This window comes from Oryctolagus cuniculus, chromosome 21, assembly GCF_964237555.1.
Source record: "Oryctolagus cuniculus chromosome 21, mOryCun1.1, whole genome shotgun sequence".
In the NCBI taxonomy this organism is placed as follows: domain Eukaryota; kingdom Metazoa; phylum Chordata; class Mammalia; order Lagomorpha; family Leporidae; genus Oryctolagus; species Oryctolagus cuniculus.
Genome location: NC_091452.1, coordinates 6,400,342 through 6,420,643, shown reverse-complemented (window position 1 = coordinate 6,420,643; position 20,302 = coordinate 6,400,342). Strand labels below are relative to the sequence as shown.

At 69.8% G+C, this 20,302-nt stretch overlaps 1 protein-coding gene across 1 annotated transcript; it reads left to right on the top strand.

Annotated features, from left to right (window-relative positions):
- The first annotated feature begins 1,845 nt into the window (after window positions 1–1,845).
- Window positions 1,846–18,964, top strand: HIP1R (huntingtin interacting protein 1 related). The gene is given in 32 exon segments (NM_001082156.1): window positions 1,846–1,938; window positions 9,265–9,328; window positions 9,558–9,700; window positions 10,408–10,464; window positions 10,971–11,051; window positions 11,356–11,432; window positions 11,543–11,604; window positions 12,823–12,963; window positions 13,372–13,429; window positions 13,524–13,599; window positions 13,681–13,821; window positions 13,917–13,978; window positions 14,059–14,131; window positions 14,217–14,400; window positions 14,485–14,573; window positions 14,844–14,960; window positions 15,054–15,155; window positions 15,595–15,789; window positions 16,224–16,371; window positions 16,458–16,544; window positions 16,651–16,758; window positions 16,850–16,986; window positions 17,091–17,201; window positions 17,321–17,379; window positions 17,595–17,625; window positions 17,701–17,763; window positions 17,913–18,013; window positions 18,086–18,191; window positions 18,281–18,404; window positions 18,477–18,538; window positions 18,623–18,829; window positions 18,917–18,964. Coding segments are annotated over 32 exon segments (3,207 nt in total).
- Window positions 18,965–20,302: the final 1,338 nt, after the last annotated feature.

Genomic DNA, 20,302 nt, shown 5'->3' with positions numbered 1-20,302 from the left:
GCAGGTGTGTGGGACCGCGGCCGCCGAGGCCACTCCGGGGCCCTGAGCCGTGGGTCCTGTGGTGACTTCCGGGTTCTCAGCCAGAGCGCGCCAAGGAAGCCCAGGAAAGAATTCTGAGTGAACAGTCGTGCCGTCTGGGCCACCGCTGAGGCAGGAGAGGAAAGCACACGATCCCGCTTCCCTCCAGGTCCTGGGAGACGGGCGAGGGCTAGGAAGCAGGACTTGGATACCAGGACAACAATGACAGGGAAATAGGTCAAGGCGGAGGGTTCAGGGAAGGCCATCTGAACCAAGGTCTGAAAGATAAACAGATGCTAAGTAGGCAGACAAGAGGAGGAGGAGCATTCCAGACCAGTCCAGACCGGTCCTGACAGTGGCAACAGCATGTGCAAAGGCCCTGGGGCAGAAGGCTTGACAGACCTGCCCGGGAGGGAGGCAGGGCCCCTCAGCGAGCCCCCGTGTGCCCCTGGGTTTTCCTTTAAATGAGGTCTAACTTGCTTTGGTTTTGTGAGACCCTGGAGGTCAGGTTAAGATCTGCACACGGCCAAACAGTGCCTCCCGGTGTCAGGCTCTCAGCCCACCAGACAGGGCCAGGAGAGGAACACGGACGGCAACGGGAGAGCTTGTGCCCTTGTGTGCCCGGCACCGCCCTGTCCCCAAATAAGCCGCAGGCCAGAGCATGCCGCGGGTCCTTCACACACAGTTTTTAAAAACGTTTCATTTTATCTTGAAAGAGACATCTTCCCTCCACTGGCTCACTCCCCCAGGGCCCGCTGGGCCAGGCCGAAGCCAGGAACTGCAGCCCGGTGTCCCGCAGGAAGTACTCGGGCCACACTAGCAGGAAACTGGATCGGAAGCAGCGGAGCCGGGACTCCGTGGGCGACGTGGGTGTCCCAGAGGCGGCCTAACCACGGGCACAGGATGCGGCACAGGGGTGGCTGTGGAGAGCCCCGGCTTTGCCAGCAGCCCCCCGGGCCTGCCGTGGCCATGGCCGCCGTGGGACCAGGCCGGACCCTGAGCCTGCTTCCGGATGCTGCGCCCCTGCCCAGCAGGGTGCTGGCCCACTCGGCCCTCGGGTAGCGGCCTCGCGTCTGCATTCGGACACGAAGCCGGGCACAGGAACACGAGGCTGCCGCGTGGCAGCCACACCTGGGAGTGAAAGGAAAAGGGTGCAGCCTGGTCGCGTTTCCAGCTGTTTCCTCTTTTACTGCAGGCTCGGGGTCTGCAGCCCGCAGCCGTGGCCGGCCCGCCAGAGCCGCGGTGGCCCAGGTTAACCGGACCCTGGCCTGCTACGCGGGACTCGGCCCGCGGGACGGGACGGAGTGCGGCCGCAAGCGGAGGTCGGACCTGTGTTTCATCTTGGCTTGGGGGGAGATGAGGGTATGGAGGGGCTGAGGGGGTCTTTTGGCCCTTGCCTGCCCTCACCTGGAGAGAGAGGGTGCGGGGCGAGCCGGGAGCCCTGGAGGGGGTGGAGGTGTGCAGGGGGCGGGGCGCGTGGGGAGCCCGGAGGGAGGCGGGGGAACGGAGTGGAGAGGCGGGGCGAGCCGGGAGCCCGGGAGGGGTGGAGGTGGGGGGGTGGGGGCAGGTGCGGAGGTGGGGGCGGAGCGAGCAGGGAGCCCGGGGAGGGGTGGAGGTGGGGGGGGTGGGGGCAGCTGCGGAGGTGGGGGCGGGGCGAGCCGGCAGCGCGGGGCGGGAGGGGGAGGGTGGAGGTGTGCGCGGGGCGGAGCGAGCGGGGCGGGGGCTGGGCTGCGGGGCCCCGCCTGCCGGGAGGGCGGGCGGCCGGGCGGGCGCGGCGGCGGCGGCGGCCGGGGCGCTCGGAGCGGCGGCGGCGGCGGCGGCGGCAGGATGAACAGCATCAAGAGCGTGCCCGCGCGGGTGCTGAGCCGCAGGCCGGGCCACAGCCTGGAGGCCGAGCGCGAGCAGTTCGACAAGACGCAGGCGAGCGCGGGCGGCGGGCCGGGGCGCGGGGCGCCGGGCGCCGGGGACGCCGCGCGCAGGTGAACCGGAAGCCGCGCGCCGCCGCCCGGGTCGGGCCTGGGCCGCGGGGCGGTCGAGGCGCTGCGGACCGGGCTGGCACCGGGGCGGGCCGGGGCCCAGGTGCGCGCGGCCCCGCGGCGGGGAAGCCCCGCTTCCTCCCCTCGGAGCCGGCGCCCAGGTCCTCCTGCCGGGAGCCAAGTTGCGCGGCGTGGCCCGAGCGCCGGGCGCGGGGAAGTCGGCTGGGAGCCGGCCCCGCGCGCGGAAACTGCCCCTTGCAGACGCGGGCCGGTCCCGGGTGGGGAGTGGTGGCGCCCGCGCTGCGGCTCTGGCAAACCCGGCGGGGGACCCGCGGCGGCTGGGGGCGGGGGCGCGAGCCTCAGTCGGCCGAGGCCGTCGTGGTCTCACCGGAGAGAGACCCCTCCCCGCCGCCCTGGTCTGGAGCGGGTGGGTGACCTGTGCGGGTCCCTCCCGGGTCCGCGCGCGGGGCAGGGATCCGCGCGGCCGCTCTCGCGTCGGGGGAGCGCGCAGCGTGGGGAGCCGGAGACCCGGCGTCTGTCCCCGCGTCCCTGCGGGAGGGGAGCAGAACTTCCCCGGCGAGAGGCGGCCTGGGGGGGCCGCGAACTTTGCTTTTGGGGTTTTCCTGGTGCTGCCGAGCCCGGGTTGCTGGTCTCCGGCGGCCGTGCGTCGGGGACGCCGGGACAGGGTCTCGTGCAGGCCCGCGGGCTTTGCTGGACAAGGCGGCGGATTATTGGGGTTGTTTTCTCGGGGCCCGAGCGCATAAGGAGTCTTTGCCTTGGGTGGGTCAGGGCCGCTTCCTCTGGTGGGGTCCTCAGAGCCGCCGACGGGGGATGTGAGAATGAGGTTTGTACGTGGTTAATATTTAATTAGCTCGTTCCCAGAAATATCTAGCGCGCTGCCAGCGGGGCCCGGCGGCGGCGAAGGCCCGCGAGCTGTGGCTGCTGTTTCTGTGTCTCCCTGGGGACAGAAAATAGCACATCCGGGCCTGGGCGCCTCCCCCGGGTGTGGCCTGTGTGCTGGGCTGTGGGGGCGGCCGGAGGCAGGGGGTCCTGCGCTGGTCAGGCAGGGCAGTCTCGGTCCATGTGGCCCGGGGCCTGTGGTCATGCGCCCCCAACGGCATGGAGGTGGCCGCGTGGCAGCATCCAGAGTGCACCTGCGCGCGGGCAGGCTGGACACTGTTTGCCAGGACACTGTGCAAGGACCTGTGGCCCAGAGTCGGCTGCTGCTTCCGTTCTGCACGGACTTTTTACTTTGCATGTCTATTTGAAGGGGGGAGGATCGTCGCTGGTTCAGGTCCCAGCTGCTGAGGTCAGGAGCCGGGAGCTCCATCCGGGTCTCCCACGTGGATGGCAGGGACCCAAGCTCTTGAGCCACCACCTCAGGGTGCCTGTGAGCAGGAAGCGGGATCAGAGTGGAGTGGCTGGGCCTTGACCCAGGCACCCTGACCCCCCGTGCCGCACGCCTGCTCCGCCACGAATCCCCCCATTCAGAACTGAAGACTCTGCCATTCCACAGGTGGCGTGGGTTCGAGGGAGGCGGTGCAGGCGGGTGGCCCCCGGCCAGTTGCTCAGCCCCTGAATCCGCTTCTCTCCTGGCTGGGGTGTAAGAGAGGTGCCGGGCGGCGGGCTGAGAGACGGCCCCGCGTTCCCTGGGTGGGCTGCAGGTGTGTGAGCTGGGCAGGACCCTGGCTGCAGGCGGGCCAGGGGTCATCGCGGGGTCGTAGAGCGTGGGCGAGTAGGAGTGAGGCAGCGAGCAGAAGACCCCTCATCTCTGGGCCTCAGTATCCCCCGCAGGAGGTGGAGCGAGCCCAGAAGCTTCCTGAGGTGGGGGGGGGGGTGGGCAAGAGAAAGCCCTTGTATCACAGCGCGGGGGCCGCTGCCCCGCCAGTGAGTGAGCATCACATCCAGGTGGAAACGGCCAGGGTGTGCGGGTCCCGCGCCGGACAGCGGCTCTCGGCCCAGCTGCAGGTCAGCGTGACGTCCGGCAGCCCCGTGCGACCGAAATCCTGTAAACACCCACGTTTCCTGACAACTTGGAACTTATTTTCTTTTTGATATTTATTTGAAAAGCAGAATTACAAAGAGGGAGAGGCAGATCTTCCATCCCTGGTTCACTCCCCAAGTGGCTGCAGCAGCCGGGGCTGAGCCAGGGTGAAGCCGGGAGCCTGGAATCCCATCCAGGGCTCCCACAAGGGTGCAGGGGCCAAGCATCTGGGCCGTCTTCCGATGCTTTCCTAGGCGCATTAGCAGGGAGCTGGATCGGAAGTGGAGCGGCTGGGACCAGAACCAGCACCCATATAGGATGATGGCATTGCAGGCGGCGGCTAAACCTGCTCCGCCACAGCGCCGCCCCGACAGCTCAGGACTTCCCAGCCCTGGCTGCAGGCCGCCCGGCCTGTCCCGTGGGAAGGGAAGAAGGGCTCAGGTGTGCTTTGAGATTGGCCAGCAGGCTCGGCGGCAGCAGGTGAGGTTATTTCAGGCGTGCCCTTGGCGAATCCCACACAAGTCCCGCTGTCTGCTCTGAGCTCAGCCCTCAGCTTACGGCCGTTTGGACTCACTGCCATCCCACCGCTCGGCACAGCGACAGGGTTAGAATCAGGGGTAGGGACCCTGAGGAATGGCAGTGGCGTCTGTGGGCTTGGGGGGGAGGCCAGCAGCGGGGCCTGGGTCCGAGGCGCGGGCACTGGGGTGTTTAAAAAAGTCCCTCAGCCAGGTGGTGTTTAGAATCTCTTAGTAAAAATGGGGGCAGGCGTTTGGCCCACGTGACACCTGCGGCCCACTCGGAGTTCCTGGTTCAGTTCCCACCTCCGGCGCCTGTCTCTCTGGTGACTCCGGTAGTTGGATTCCTGCCATCCATGTGGGAGACCCGGATTGAGTTTCCGGCTTTGGCTCGGCCCAGCCCCCGCCATCGGCATCTGGGGAGTGAAGCGGCAGAGCTCTGTCTCTGTCCTGGAGTGAACAGATGAATGAGTGAATGAATTATGCAGGTGCCTGGGAAGTGGCCCGAGTCCGCCGTTCGCCAGCGTGCAGCTTCTTTGACGCTGGTATTTTTTGCACCTGCCGGTCCCGTGCCCACACCCCGTCTGCCCTCACTGGCCCCCAGGGCTGTCCTCTGACCCCAGCCCTCGCCTCTTCCCTCCGACTCCTGACTGCACGGGCAGGGTTGGGTCACCAGTCCTCTCAGAGCCTCATGCAAATCATGCAATTTTCCAAAGCGGGTTCACTGGCCCTGGAGTTTTGGAAGAAACAAGCCACGTGGTGGGCAGCCGGGACCCCTCAGCCTGTCCCTCGCTGTCAGGGGCTGCCCAGGCACCCCTGGAGGGCAGAAGCACCCCAACATGCACACAGGTGCCTGGGGTGCCGGCCGAGTGGTGCACAGAGGCAGGAGAGGAGCCAGGCCCCAGCTGCCCCAGCCACCCCGGGAGCGGATGGCAGGTCGCGGTCGCGGTCACGGTTGGGGTGAGCTGAGCCTTTCCGGGTGGCTCCCTGCGAGGCTCCGCCCCTCCCCTTACAGCAGGTGGTTTCCTGGCACTTCCTGGCAGAGCCGTTTCCGAGGTGACTTGGTCCAGGCTGTGCTTGGGACGGCTGCCGTCCTGGACGCCACGTCCCGTCATTGGAGTGCACTGGCCGGGGTGTCCCTCGCCGCCGTCTGCCTCTGCAGGGCGGCCGAGGGTCTGGGGTGCAGCCGACGCCCTGTGTTGTGCACAGGGAGGTGAAGGGAGCTGAGAGCAGGGGCATGGTGTCCCCCGGGGCTCTGCCGCCGGTGGTGGCTGTGGCAGGACTAGTGACAGCCTGTCCCTGGGGAAATGAGCCACAGGCCACCACCTTCCAGATACCTCCAGGGCAGACCCAGTGTCCAGTGAGCGCCATGCAGGGGGCGTGAGGTGGAGCCAGCCCAGGACGTCCCCCTCCTGATTGGGGGTGGGGTGTGCGTGGCCGGCTGCTGCTTGTGAATGAAACTCAGCCGCCCACGGCAGAGCCTGGTCTGCACCTGCTCTCCCAGGAAGTGGGAGGCCCGCCTGCCAACCGGAGACGCTGGGCGCGCTGGCCAGCCGGGCCGCCCTGCCCCCTCTCCTGGGTGCTGCCGGTTCAGGGCCGACTCGAATAGCAACTTGGAGGCGCCAGCACCTTCCTCCTCCAGCACCTTCCTCCTCCCGCACCTCGCGCACCGCCCTGTCTGCCACACCCCGAGATCCCGAGTGGGCCCCGGGCTTCCCCTTCAGGGAATGCTGAACCCTGGGCCAGGAGGTGAATTCAGACAAGGTTGTTACTTCTCTCGCAGAAGCAAACACACGGCTCAAGCTGCGGGTTTGTCTGCCTGGGAGTGACTCAGCCCCCTGGCTCCTGGGACAGACAGGTTTCTGGTGATGTCACGGGATTTAGGGACCGAAACCTCCCAGGCTGGGGGTGGAGACGCGGCCTGGGGCTGAGCCCTCCTGCTTCCAGCTTCGCCCACTGAGTCTGGGGCAGGGGTGGAGGTGTGGGGGGGGGGGCTGCGGCTCTCCCCCAGGCTCTCTCCACCCACCCCACCCACCCCCCCCCCCGCCGGCTCTCGCCGCCTCCCACGGCGCACCGAGCGGGGCTGGTCGTGCGGGGCTGGTCGGGCAGGAGCTGACTTCCTGGCGGCTGCAGTGGCCGCACCCCGGCGCCTTGGCCACAGGCATCCTGTGTTTGCCTGCATCAATGGCCTTTGAGGGGCGCAGGCGCTTGAATGAGGCCTCTCTGTCCTTTAGACCACTCTGGAGCGCCAGCGCCAAGCACCAGCCTGGCGGCCGGGCTGCTTTTAAAAATAGAAGTTCTCATATAGTTACTTTCACTTTGTACCTCCAGCGAAGATCCTGAGACGCCTGGGAGGCAGCTTTCGCTCATTCTCGCGTTCGCTCTTGCGTCTCCAGTGAAGTCGGGCGGGCTGGTGGCATGGGCTGGCGTGGCCCTGGGGTCAGCAGGGAGTGGCCCCGGGACCCCTGCTGGTGCGGCAGTGGCTGGGGCGTGCGCAGGCCCCAGGAGCAGGAGCAGGGCCCGGCACGTGGTCGGCTCCGTGAAAATGACTTTGCTGCTGGGTCTTGAGGCCGGGTGTCCGGGCCTGGCTGTGCCTCCCCACCTCTGCCCTTGAGAAGTCAGGCTCCGCCTGCTCCCGGGCCCAGTCTGGGACGAGAGGGGCTTGGGGACTGTCCCAGAACTGCGGGGTCCGTGCGCCTCGCTGCCTCTGCCCCCCACCCTGCTGTTTCTGGCTGGTGGCTGACACAGAACACCCCATTGTTGCTCTCCACGTCCCTGGCCCAGAGGGGCTGCTCCTGCCTCAGCAGTGGGGAGAGCCACCCCCCTCCCTGGTGTCCTCGTCCCTGGCCGTCACGGGGAGGTGTGGAAACTGTCCTTCCAGGCCTGGGTGGCCACCCACCCTTGGAAGCTTCCTTCTCCAGCACTGTGTCTTCTCCCGATCTCAGGGTCACGGTCATTCCCTTGTGCTCCCTGGTGGACTTTCTGTCCTTGGCCTGACCCCGCCAGCCCTGGTCCCCACCCCCCACCCCAGCGCTGGGCCTGGGCCTCCCTCCAGCTCCGGCCTCCTGGTGCTGGGTTGGGGGTATCTCTGACAGATGGACCCCCCAGGACTTTAACCACAGGCCAATGCTGGGTTAAAACCCCTGGCCAAGACCCCCCGGGAGCCGCTTTCCCGAGGGCAGCCCCATGGGACAGCATGGGCAGGGGAGGCGTCACTGGGCAGGGCACCCACAGGCCCCCGCTGTGTGAGCACTGGGCCTCCTTGTGTGGCCCCGTGCCTGCCCCACACATCTGCCCGCCTGCACACAACGGGGCAGTGTTCTGGGAGCCCGCCCGCAGCCACGGTGCTGTCCTCGGGAGCCAGCGCGGGCCACGCCGCCAGGGCCTGGTGCGAACAGGCCGTGCTGCCCCGAGGCCTTCCCTGCGCCAGGCCAGTTATGGCAGGGCGGTGCCGACCCCCCATGGTGGGCAGAGTGGGGGTGAGTGAGGAGCAGGTGTGAGCAGGGGGACAGGGCCCTGGGGACCACAGACCACGGGCAAACAGGCTCCGCGCCTGTCTGCAGCAGGATGAGGCCCCCTTGGCCTCCCACCAGCCCTGCCACCTCCGCATTGGTGTTCGGGTCTGGGCTGGGTGCCCCACCTCCGCCAGAACAGGTGGCAGGGGTTACACGCCCGAGGGGTGCGCCCCGGTGCTAGGGGGGGCAGGCTGGAAGAGGACAGACCAGGGTCTGCTCGCTGCTGGGGTGAGAGGCCCGGCTCCTTCGTGGACGCAGGCGTCCTAGCCACGCCCCAGGACTGCCGCCGGAGCCCCCGTGAGCGCTTGGTAAAGGCGGTCATCGGTTAGCCGCCACTGCCGTGGACAGCGTCCCTCCTGGCCCCGTCAGCATCCATTGTAGCTGCCCGGTGGGCACCCGGACGCACCGAGGCCCGGGGTGTAGGCTCAGCAGACGAGCAGGTGGCAAGAGCTGGTGGCCGGCCCCTGGAGGCCTTGACGAGAGAGGCCAGGGCCGCCCCAGGTCCCCGCATCCCAATGAGCTGCCACAATGGGCCCAGTGTGCGAAAGGGGGTCAGCCCAGCCCCCAGCGCGGGCCGCGGGCCTGCCGGGAGGAGCTGCACGGCCCTGCGGGGACGGGGTTTGGGGGGAGGCCGCTGTGTGGGATGGGGTGGGGGCCCCTCCAGGGAGCCTCTGGGCAGTGCTGAGCTGGGGGAGGAGACTCCGTGGGTGGAGGGCGGGGTTGACGTTCCGGCCACGGTCACGGCTGAGGTGGCAGCTTGCTCACGGCATGGCAGGGCTCTGCTCCCAGGGGGCCACCGGCACCTTCCTCTTGGAGGGGGTGGGGGTGGAGCGAGTCAGGACGTGGCCTACCCAGGGCAGGCAGGCCAGGGGGCTGGGTGGGGAAGGGGATGGCGTGTCCCTTGGGTCAGGCTGGCTGAAGGCCCAGCCCTGACGGCCTGACGGCTCCTCCCGGGAACAGGGCAGGGGCCCCAGATGCGGTGGGGGGAGGGGGAGATGAGCTCGGCTGCCCTTCCCTGGGCTCCGGGGGACCTCGGCCTCCAGGAGAGCCACGTGGCGTGGGCTCAGACCGGCAGTCCCGAGCACCTGCCCCGAGTGGGTCTTGGTCACCCAGGGCCCCGGCCCTCGGGGGCTGCGTGGCCTTGGCCGTGCGCCGCGTGTGGGAGCTCTCCAGGTGTGGTTTGCCGGCGGCTCCCAGCGCTATGTGGGCCGCCCTGGCCCGCGTGGGGCCCTGAACGCGCCTCCATCACCTCACAGGCCATCAGCATCAGCAAAGCCATCAACAACCAGGAGGCGCCCGTGAAGGAGAAGCACGCACGCCGTATCCTTGCTCTCGTGGGAGCAGCGTGGGCAGCGGGGCCGGCCGTGCCCTCAGGGCCAGCGCTGCCCCCACCCCACCCCCAGGCTGCGCCTCGTGACCTCGCCCTCCTCCCTGTGTCCCTCACTGACACCCGTGACGCAGCCGCTGCCCTCCCCGTGTGTTCCCCGCCCCGCGTGTTCCCGGCCCTGGGCGCGGGTCTCTGTGCGTGCACTTGGCCTTGACCCCGGAGGCATCATTCTTGGCACGCACCACGAGAAGGGGGCCTTCACCTTCTGGTCCTACGCCATCGGCCTGCCGCTGCCCAGCAGCCCCGTCCTCAGCTGGAAGTTCTGCCACGTGCTGCACAAGGTCCTGCGCGACGGGCACCCCAATGTGAGTGGTGCGGCCGGCCCTGCCCGCCCTCGGGGCTGCGACTCAGACCCCGCCCCTGCCCGCCCCTCGGCCCACCCTCCAGGCGGGGCTGCGACTCAGACCCTGCCCCCTGCCCGCCCCTCGGGGCTGCGACCCTCAGACCCCGCCCCCTGCCCGCCCTGGGGCTGCAACCCAGACCCCGCCCCCTGTCCACCCTCGGCCCACCCTCCAGGCGGGGCTGCGACTCAGACCTCGGCCCACCTCCAGGCGGGGCTGCGACTCAGACCCCGCCCCCTGCCCGCCCTCGGGGCTGCGACTCAGACCCCGCCCCTCGGCCCACCTCCAGGTGGGGCTGCGACCCTCAGACCCCGCCCCCTGCCCGCCCCTGGGCCCACCTCCAGGCGGGACTGCGACCCTCAGACCCCGCCCTTCAGCCCACCCTCCAGGCGGGGCTGTGACTCAGGCCCCGCCCCCTCGGCCCACCCTCCAGGCGGGCTGCGACCCTCAGACCCCACCCCCTGCCCGCGTGTCTGGGCTGCGACTCTCAGACCCCACCCCCTGCCCGCCTCTCAGGCCCACCTCTAGGTGGGCTGCGACTCTCAGACCCCGCCCCGCCCCCCTCGGGCCCACCTCCAGAATGTGAGTGGGTGCAGCCCAGTCCCTTCTCCACCCGCCTTGGGCCCACCTCCAGGTGGGGGTGTGACTCAGACCCCTCCCTGCCCCCGCAGGTGCTGCACGACTGCCAGCGGTACCGGAGCAACATCCGGGAGATCGGAGACCTGTGGGTAGGCGCAGGGCCGGGCGAGGGGCCTCCACGCCTGCCTGGGCCCAGGGCCCACGTGGCCACAGGCTCAGTGGTTCCCCTCTGTCCTCTCTGTGGTTCGTAGTGGCCACAGCGGTGGGGACGAGCACCGGTCTCTGTACGCAGAGTAAAGGAGACCCGGGCCCAGGGGACCCAGAGTGGCCGGCAGAACCCACGGGAGGGTGTGCACGCCGGGCAGGGCCAGGGATGGAGGTGGCCCTGGGGGCCTGCGAGTCAGAGGCCCCTGCCTGTCAGAGGTGACCCCTGGAACAGACCGGGGGAGATGCCCAGCAGGGTTGTCGTCGGCCCCCAGCGCTGGGTCAGCGTCCCCGTAGGCCTGGCCCTCGTCCTGGACAGAGCCCCCCTTCCCACCAGAGTCTGATTGGCAGGAGTGACGAGGCACGGCCGGAGGCAGGGCTTGGCGGAGGCCGGCGGGAATCCGCTCCCCTCACGCCTGCCGGGAGGACCCTGACCCGGCTCTTCCCGCAGGGGCACCTGCACGACCGGTACGGGCAGCTGGTCAGCCTCTACACCAAGCTGCTGCTGGCCAAGATCTCCTTCCACCTCAAGGTACCTTCCCGGGGCCCCGGCTCGTCTGGGGAGCAGAGCAGGGCGGGTCTGCCCCAAGGCCAGGACTTCATGACACCCCCATACCCCGGGTGTCTCCCGCGGGCGGAGGGACCAGCCCTGCCCCGGCTCTGGTGGTCCCTCCCCCTACTGCACCCGGCTCTCACGAGCCAATGGGGCTGCGCGGGGCGGGGGCTTCTCTGGCATCGGCCCCCTCTCTGGAGCTGGGCCTGGACCGGGCCGGGGCGTGGGTCAGCGAGGAGCGGGGCCTGGCACGTGGGCCGCCACTGAGGGGCGCCCTCCGCAGCACCCCCAGTTTCCTGCGGGTCTGGAGGTGACAGACGAGGTGTTGGAGAAGGCGGCAGGCAGCGACGTCAACAACATGTGAGTGCCCTGGGCGAGGCCGCGGGCGCGGGGTTCCTCCGGGCTCTCGGGGTCCCTCCGGGCTCGCGGGGTCCCTGCCGCGTTTTCATGCGGGCCCTCGCCCTCTGCAGCTTCCAGCTGACCGTGGAGATGTTTGATTACATGGACTGTGAGCTGAAGCTTTCCGAGTCAGGTGAGCCGTCGGCTGGGGGGGGGGGGCGATGATGCAGCGGTGAGAAGCCGCACCTGCCCCTCCCAGGCGCCCCCACGGCGCCTGCCCCCGGCCTGGGGCGGTCTTGGCAGGGAGCGTGGGCCTGACGGCAGGAGCTGCCGCCTCGGGCTCCGGCCCTGGCCTCCCGGGAGACTTGCTTTGGGTGGCGCCCACATTCTGCCCCAAGAAGCCCGCATCCTCTCCGGCTGCAGCCCAGGACCCGGCCCTGCTGGACAGGAAGTGTGGGGGTGGGGGCATGGCAGGCAACTTGCCCGGTGCAGCAGGAGAGGCGTGGCTGCCTTTTTTTTGGGAAACTCAGGAGGTAGAAAGAGGCCGGCAGGGCAGCTGCCCAGCACCCCGAGTGTGGCCGAGCCCAGGGTGCTGCTGGCTCGGGTGGCCGAGAGGGCAGCTGGGGGCCAGATACCGAGTGGACCCCGAGCCAGAGCTGCAGGCCGGTGTTCAGGGTGTGGCCCCCAGGGGCTGTCCAGGCAGAGATGTGCAGTATCAGAGGCCACCAGCAGGGGGCCACATGCCTGGTGTTCCCTCCCTGCGCTGCTCTTGGTGTGGGAGATCCCACAGCCCCCCACTGTGCTGACGCTGCCGGCTGGTGAAGCCTAAGGAAGGGACCTCCGGTGGTGCCGGGAGACTCCCAGGTGCAGGGCCTTCCTTGCCCCACAGCGAGGTCTGTGGCCACGGAAGACGGGGACAGTGGAAGGCACTGGGTCCAGGGGGCTGTGCCCAACACGCAGCCCTCCAGGGGGAGCGACCGCTCACTGCCTGCCAGGGCGGGGGCGGCTTCACGCCTGCCACGCACTCTGACACGAGACCTGGCTGTCAGGGTGCCCCGGGAGCAAGTGAGGTTTCGGGGTCACTTGGGTCCTGACCCCACTGCCAGGCCGCTGAGCCCACCCGGCTGTGTCTCCACGTGGGGCAAACAAGGCGTCCCGGTGACTCTGTCCATCCCCCTCGTCCCCGGCCCACGGTGGTGGAGGCTTCCGGAAACCCTCGCTGAGCCAAGTCAGGGCCCGGCCCTGCTGCTGCCCTGCTCTGCGCGGGAGCGGCTGGAGCGGCCAGCTGGGCGGCCTCCCCGCCCTGCCCTCCTCCCGGGGCGGCCCCCGCGTCTCCCGGCCAGCGCGCCCTCCGGCCGGGTCTCCAGCCAACGCCAGCTGCTCACGCGCGCCCTCGCCTGCCCCTCTGCAGTTTTCCGGCAGCTGAACACGGCCATCGCGGTGTCGCAGATGTCCTCGGGCCAGTGCCGCCTGGCCCCGCTCATCCAGGTCATCCAGGACTGCAGCCACCTCTACCACTACACGGTCAAACTCCTGTTCCAGCTGCACTCCTGTGAGCGCCCTCGGCTCGGGTTGATGCCCCCACAGGGAGCCGCGCGTGGCGTTAACATGGGCAGGCGGCCTTTGGGGACCAGGAAGGATGCAGTAGAAGAGGCTCAGCTGGGTGGTTCCCGAGCCGCCCGCCACGTCTCCCGGCCCCCACGCAGGGCAGGGCAGGCGCGTGTGCTCCGTGCTGGGCGGACAAGGCCGGGTGGGCGGGCGGCCCTAGGCCGGGTGGGCATCTCCCCTTCTGGTCAGGGTCCTCGCTCAGAAAGTCAGGCCCACCCCCCTCCCAGGGTCTCTGCTCCCTTTCCTGGTGGCGCGGGGCTGGCCACGGGGGTCTCCCATCTGCTGGTTCTGGAACAGGAGGGGTGGGGGGCCCGGCCTCACGGGGGTCCCGTTTAAGCCGTGTGCTCCCCAGGCCTCCCCGCGGACACGCTGCAGGGCCACCGGGACCGCTTCCACGAGCAGTTCCACAGGTAGCGCCCCTGGCGGGCCTGGGCGGGGCCAGGCAGGGCCGGAAGAGGCCCCGCAGCCCCCTGACGCCGCCCTGCCGCCCCCTGCCCCCCGCAGCCTCAGGAACTTCTTCCGCAGAGCCTCGGACATGCTCTACTTCAAGCGGCTCATCCAGATCCCGCGGCTGCCCGAGGTACCCGCGCCCCTGCCCCAGGCCGCCCGCCGGCTGCGCCCAGGGCTTCCTCCCGGAGTGGCTGAGCGGCTGCCCCCACAGGGACCCCCCAACTTCCTGCGGGCCTCGGCCCTGGCCGAGCACATCAAGCCCGTGGTCGTGATCCCCGAGGAGGCCCCGGAGGACGAGGAGCCGGAGAACCTGATCGAGATCAGCACGGGGCCCCCCGCCGCAGAGCCCGTGGTGAGCTGCCCTCCCGTGTCCCCGCCGGGTCCCTGCCGGGTCCCCGCCGGGCCGGGCGCGGGCGGAGGGGTGAAGGCCGTGCTTTGCCGTGGCAGGTGGTGGCCGACCTCTTCGGCCCGACGTTCGGACCCCCCAATGGCTCCCTGAAGGACGACAGGTGAGGCCTGGGGTGGGCTGTGGTCACCCTGGAGGGGGCGTGAACGAGGGCGGGGCCTGAGTGCCCGCCCACGTCCGCAGGGACCTGCAGATCGAGAGCTTGAAGAGAGAGGTGGAGGCGCTGCGCTCGGAGCTGGAGAAGATGAAGCTGGAGGTGAGGTCCCGGCGGCGGCGGGCGGGGGCCGGGGCGGCCGGAGCCCCAGGGCGGCCGGCCCCACGCTGCCGCTCCCGCCCCGCAGGCCCAGCGGTACGTGGCGCAGCTCAAGGGCCAGGTGAACGCGCTCGAGGCCGAGCTGGAGGAGCAGCGCAAGCAGAAGCAGAAGGCCCTGGTGGACAACGAGCAGCTCCGCCACGAGCTGGCCCAGCTGCGGGCCGCGCAGCAGGAGGCCGAGCGCAGCCAGGGCCTGCGGGAGGAGGCCGAGAGTGCGTGCGGGGGCGTGGGGGCGTGGGGGCCCGGCGCCCGCCCGGCGCCCCCGCCTCCCGGGTGACGCGGCCCCTGTCGCCCAGGGAAGGCCAGTGCCACGGAGCTGCGCTACCAGAAGCTGAAGGAGAAACACAGCGCGCTCATCAACACGCACGCCGAGCTGCTGCGGAAGGTAGAGCCGCCCCCGGCCCCTGCACAGGGCGGGCAGGGCCTGCGCCCCCCACCCCACCCGCCCCCGCTGCACCGGGCAGGCAGGGCCTGCGCCCCCCACCGCCCCAGCTGCACAGGGGACAGGGCCTGAGTCCTGGACCCTACACTCCACTCCCACTCCCACTGGCCTTGCTGCATGGGGCAGGCACGGCCTGAGGTCCCCCCATCCCCGCCGGCCTCGCTGCACAGGGGGCAGGGCCTGCGCCCCCCACCCCACCCCTCATCCCCGCAGAACGCGGACACAGCCAAGCAGCTGACGGTGACGCAGCAGAGCCAGGAGGAGGTGGCGCGGGTGAAGGAGCAGCTGGCCTTCCAGGTGGAGCAGGTTAGGCGGGAGTCGGAGATGAAGGTGCGTGCCATGCCGCCCCCTGCGCCCCCCCCACCGCCTCGCCCCGCCCCCTGCCCCGCCCCCTGCCCCCGCTGACTCGCTGCCCTGTCCCAGCTGGAGGAGCAGAGCGACCAGGTGGAGCAGCTCCAGCGGGAGCTGCAGGCCAAGACCAGGGAGCTGCGGCACGTGCAGGAGGCCCTGAGCCGCACGGAGCAGGTGCGGGGGGGGGGGGCCCGGGCGGCCTGGATGCCTGGGGCGGGGGGGAGGGGTGCGGCACGTGCAGGAGGCCCTGAGCCGCACGGAGCAGGTGCGGGGGGGGGGCCCGGGGCGGCCTGGATGCCGGGGGCGGGGGGGGGGTGCGGCACGTGCAGGAGGCCCTGAGCCGCACGGAGCAGGTGCGGGGGGGGGGGCCCGGGCGGCCTGGATGCCGGGGGCGGGGGGGGGGGTGCGGCACGTGCAGGAGGCCCTGAGCCGCACGGAGCAGGTGCGGGGGGGGGGGGGCCCGGGGCGGCCTGGATGCGGGGGGGGGGGTGCGGCACGTGCAGGAGGCCCTGAGCCGCACGGAGCAGGTGCGGGGGGGGGGGGCCCGGGCGGCCTGGATGCGGGGGGGGGGGGGGTCCCAGGTGCGGCCTGCTCAGGTGCCTGGTGTTCGCAGAGCGGGTCCGAGCTGAGCTCGCGGCTGGACGCCCTGAGCGCAGAGAAGGACGCCTTGAGCGGGGCCGTGCGGCAGCGGGAAGCCGACCTCCTGGCAGCGCAGAGCCTGGCGCGGGACCAGGAGGCGGCGCTGAGCCAGGAGCGGCAGCGCAGCTCCCAGGAGAAGCAGGAGCTGCAGGGGCGGCTGGCGGAGAAGGTAGGAGCACCCGCAGGTGCAGGGCGCGCATCCCCCCGCCCGCACAGGGTCCCTAGTGCATGTCCCTGCTGGCTTGTGGGCTTTCCATGTTCATCACCCATGTGTGTGCCCTGGGGAAAACATTTGGAGCCTTCGGCTTTCTTTAAGACTTTATTTGAAAAAAAGAAATCTATCCGCTGGTTCAGTCCCCAAATGGCTGGGGCTGGGCCAGGCTGAAGCCAGGAGCTTCTTCCGGGTCTCGCACGTGGGGGCAGGGGCCGTCTTCTGCTTTCCCAGGAGCAGTAGCAGGGGGCCGCATCGGAAGTGGAGCAGCCGGGACTCAAACCTGCGCCCACAGGAGATGCCGGCCCTGCAGGCACCACAGTGTCTGTACTTGGGGTTTTATTGAGTTGTCCAGCCCCCTACTGCCTCTAAGCTCCCCCCTCTTCCCCCAGGAGTCACAGGAGCAGGGGCTGCAGCAGCAGCTGCTGGACCAGCAGTTTGCGGTGCTGCGTGGTGCCGCCGCCGAGGCCGAGTGCGTCCTGCAGGACGCGGTGAGCAAGCTGGACGACCCCCTGCACCTGCGCTGCACCAGCTCCCCAGGTAGGTGCTCGGCCGCCCCGCGCCCAGCCCGGCTGCAGGCCGCACAGTGCTGCGGCCTCACCCCCTCCCCCTCCCTGTGCCCGCAGACTACCTGGTGAGCAGGGCCCAGGCGGCCCTGGACACTGTGAGCGCCCTGGAGCAGGGCCACGCCCAGTACCTGACATCCCCGGCGGGTGAGTGCAGCGGCCCCCACCTCTCCCCAGAACCCAGCCCTGTGCGCACGCGGCACACGCGGTCCCCTCCCTCTCGGCTCAGGGGCCCCTCCCTGTCCCCCGCCAGACGCCTCCTCCCTGGTGGCCGCCCTGGCCCGCTTCTCCCACCTGGCTGCAGACACCATCATCAACGGCGGTGCCACCTCCCACCTGGCCCCCACCGACCCTGCTGACCGTAAGTGGGTCCCGGGCACCAGGCCTCGGCTCCCACCGGGGGCCCTCCCAAGGGACCTGGGGCTTTGGGGTTCACGGGTGTCTGCCCCCAGGCCTGATTGACAGCTGTCGCGAGTGTGGGGCCCGGGCGCTGGAGCTCACGCAGAAGCTACAGGACCGGCAGGGAGTGGCCGGGGCGCAGCCCGGCCTGGTGCGGGACCCCCTGCAGGGCATCCTTCAGCTGGGCCAGGTGAGCCGGGCGGGGTCGGTGGCCTCTGCCTGTGGCTCCGCCCCCTGCCCACACTGCCTCGGGTTGAAGGGGTGAGTCCACCTGCCTGACTCCCGTGCTCCCAGGAGCTGCAGCCCAAGAGCCTGGACGTGCGGCAGGAGGAGCTCGGTGCCATGGTGGACAAGGAGATGGCGGCCACGTCCGCGGCCATCGACGATGCTGTCCGGAGGATGGAGGTCAGGACCCAGGCAGGGACCCCGCCCCCTTCCTGCAGTGGCTCGGGGGCGGGGGCCGGGCTGTGCGTGCAGCTTACGTTCCAGGGCCGCCCCTCCCAGCTCGGGCTCTTTGTGCACAGGACATGATGAACCAGGCTCGCCACGCAAGCTCGGGGGTGAAGCTGGAGGTGAACGAGAGGTGAGCGCCTTCTGCAGCCCAAGGTGGGGTCCCCGCAGAACCCCCAGGTCAGGGGTCGGCCCGCCTACTGCTGCTCCCGAAAGGCAGGCTCAGGGGTGAGCAGGGCCCACGCCCCCCGCTGTGCCAGGCCGAGCCCACACCCCCTGCCCTGGTGCCTGGGGCTAGGCCGAGCCCACGGTCTCCTCCTCTCACCTCCCTGTGCTCCCCCCACCCAGGATCCTCAGCTCCTGCACAGAACTGATGAAGGTGAGTGGGCAGCCGGGGCTCGGGGCGGCCTCCGGCCCGCAAAGGCTGCCCTGAGTCACGGCTGGGTCTCGGCAGGCCATCCGGCTCCTGGTGATCACCTCCACCAGCCTGCAGAAGGAAATCGTCGAGAGCGGCAGGGTGAGTTGGGTGGGCTCTGGCCCCTTAGGACATGAGACACTGCCCTCCACACACACAGTTTACCCGAGTCCCTGCGGTCTCATGGGGGAAGGGCGCAAGGTGGACCCTGGGGACCCATTCCCACGGGCCTGTCCTCCTCTTGCCACTAGGGGGCAGCCACGCAGCAGGAATTTTACGCCAAGAACTCCCGGTGGACTGAGGGCCTCATCTCCGCCTCCAAGGCTGTGGGCTGGGGAGCCACGCAGCTGGTGTATGTGGCCCAGGTGGGGGGGGGGCAGTCCTCGGGGCGGAGCCCAGGCCCCTGACGGGCCCCTCCCCTCAGGGAGTCAGCTGACAAGGTGGTGCTGCACACGGGCAAGTATGAGGAGCTCATCGTCTGCTCGCACGAGATCGCGGCCAGCACGGCCCAGCTGGTGGCAGCCTCCAAGGTGAGGCGGCCGGCGGCCCCCGGGCTCCTGGCCCTGCCCCGCCCCGCCCCAGGCTGGGAGGCCGTGGCCCACGCCGACCCTCCCCCCAGGTGAAAGCCGACAAGCACAGCCCCCACCTGAGCCGCCTGCAGGAGTGCTCCCGGGCCGTCAACGAGAGGGCCGCCAACGTGGTGGCCTCCAGCAAGTCGGGGCGGGAGCAGATCGAGGACAGAGGTGAGGGGGGTGGGGTGGGGGGCCTCAGGCTGGGGGTGTGACGTCCACTCACTCACCCGTCCCCGGCCACAGACACCATGGACTTCTCTGGCCTGTCCCTCATCAAGCTGAAGAAGCAGGAGATGGAGTCGCAGGTGGGTGCCGGCCTGGCTGGGCTCCGGCAGGGTGGGGAGGGAGGCCCGGGGCCGCGCTGAGGGGCTGTGGGCCCGGGCCTGCAGGTGCGAGTCCTGGAGCTGGAGAAGACGCTGGAGGCCGAGCGTGTGCGGCTCGGGGAGCTGCGGAGGCAGCACTACGCCGCGCTGGCCGGAGTCGTGGCAGCCGCGGACCAGGAAGAGCCCAGCCGGCCCCCCGCTGCCCCCCGCAGTGCGACCAAGAAGCCGCCCCTGGCCCAGAAGCCCAGTGTGGCCCCCAGACCGGACCAACAGGTGCCAGGTGTTGGGAGTGGCTGTCCCCGGGCTGGGCCACGTGCTGCTGGCCACAGCCACTGAGCCCCTCCCGTCTGCCTCCCGCAGCTGGACAGAAAGGAGGGTGTGTACCCGGCTCAGCTCGTGAACTACTAGCCCGGGGGCCAGCAGCGTGGCGGCGGGTCTGAGCCCTGGGCCAGGCTGCCGGCGCTCACTGAACGAGAGGGTCCCGGCAGGCCTGAGTCTCCGCAGAGAGCGTTTTTAATATTCCGAGTTAGAACTTACTACAGTCAGTACACTGGGAGGGAGGCCGCGTGGGGGCCCCTGCCTTCTGGACTCCGATGCCACCGTGCCCTCAGCTGCTGCTCCTGGGGCCAGAGGAGAAGTGGCCGCTGTCCTGTCCACAGAGCCAGGCAGTCCAGGCCCCAGGCCCACCTCTGCTCCTGGAGGCGCCATTTCCACCCTCCCATTTCCTGAGCCCAGTGACGGCCACGCCCCATCACTCACCACCCCCTGCCTGAAGGTGGGGCCCTGGCCTGGGGCCCTCCAGCTCAGTGAGGAGGAGGAGCCTCGGGCGGGGCCAGGGCCAGGCTGGGCGGGGCCGCCTCCAGCCTCTTAGCTGCTTGCCCACTACTGACTAGCGGCCGAGGTTTAGCACTGAGCGAGGTGCCAGCTCCCTGCTCTCAATGTCCCACTGACAATAAAGCGCACTGTGACTGTTCCCAGCCCAGCTCTTCATTCCTCCGGGGCCCACAGGAAGCCTCACTGGTGCTGCCACAGAGCGGCCGTCGTCCTCTGGGGCACTTCTGTAGCTCAGGTCCGCCTCCGACAGCCCAGCCTGCACCCCCGCAGGCTCCTTGGACCCTGCCAGCTCTTGAGACCATGTGGTCTGGACACGGGGGCCGACGGGAACTGATTCCCAGCTGGCCTGGGGCTGCTCATGGTGGCCATGCAGCCCGCCTGAAGCACAGGCCAAGCACACACAGCCCATCAGGACGGCTCCTGCCCGCAGACAAGACCCCCGCCTCCCCCACGGGGGCTGCTGGGATGGCGCCCACGCCTGCTTGTTCACAAGGCAAAACCACTTCAGCCCTCCGAAAGCAAACGGTTACCACACCAAGCAGCGGGAACTGCATGAGGCAGCTCCACGTGCCGTCAGGTTTCCTGGGGTCAGTGAGGCCCTGGGACAGCCTCCCAGGGGCTCCGTCTCTAATGTGCTAGGCTGGGGACCGCTGCCACATCTGTGTGCCAGTTCCAATCCCAGGTGCCCCACTTCCGATCCAGCTCTGCTCATGCACCTGGGAAGGCGGCAGAACACGGCCCGAGTGCCTGGACCCCTGTACCCACATGGCGGCCTGGGAGCTCCAGGCTTCGGCCTGGCTGTTGCAGCCATTTGGAGTGAGCCAGCATCCGGACGGTCAGTCTCTCCCTAACTGTGCCTTTCAAATAAATCAATCTTGAAAAAAGATTCGGGCTGGAAAACCAGAGGCCTCC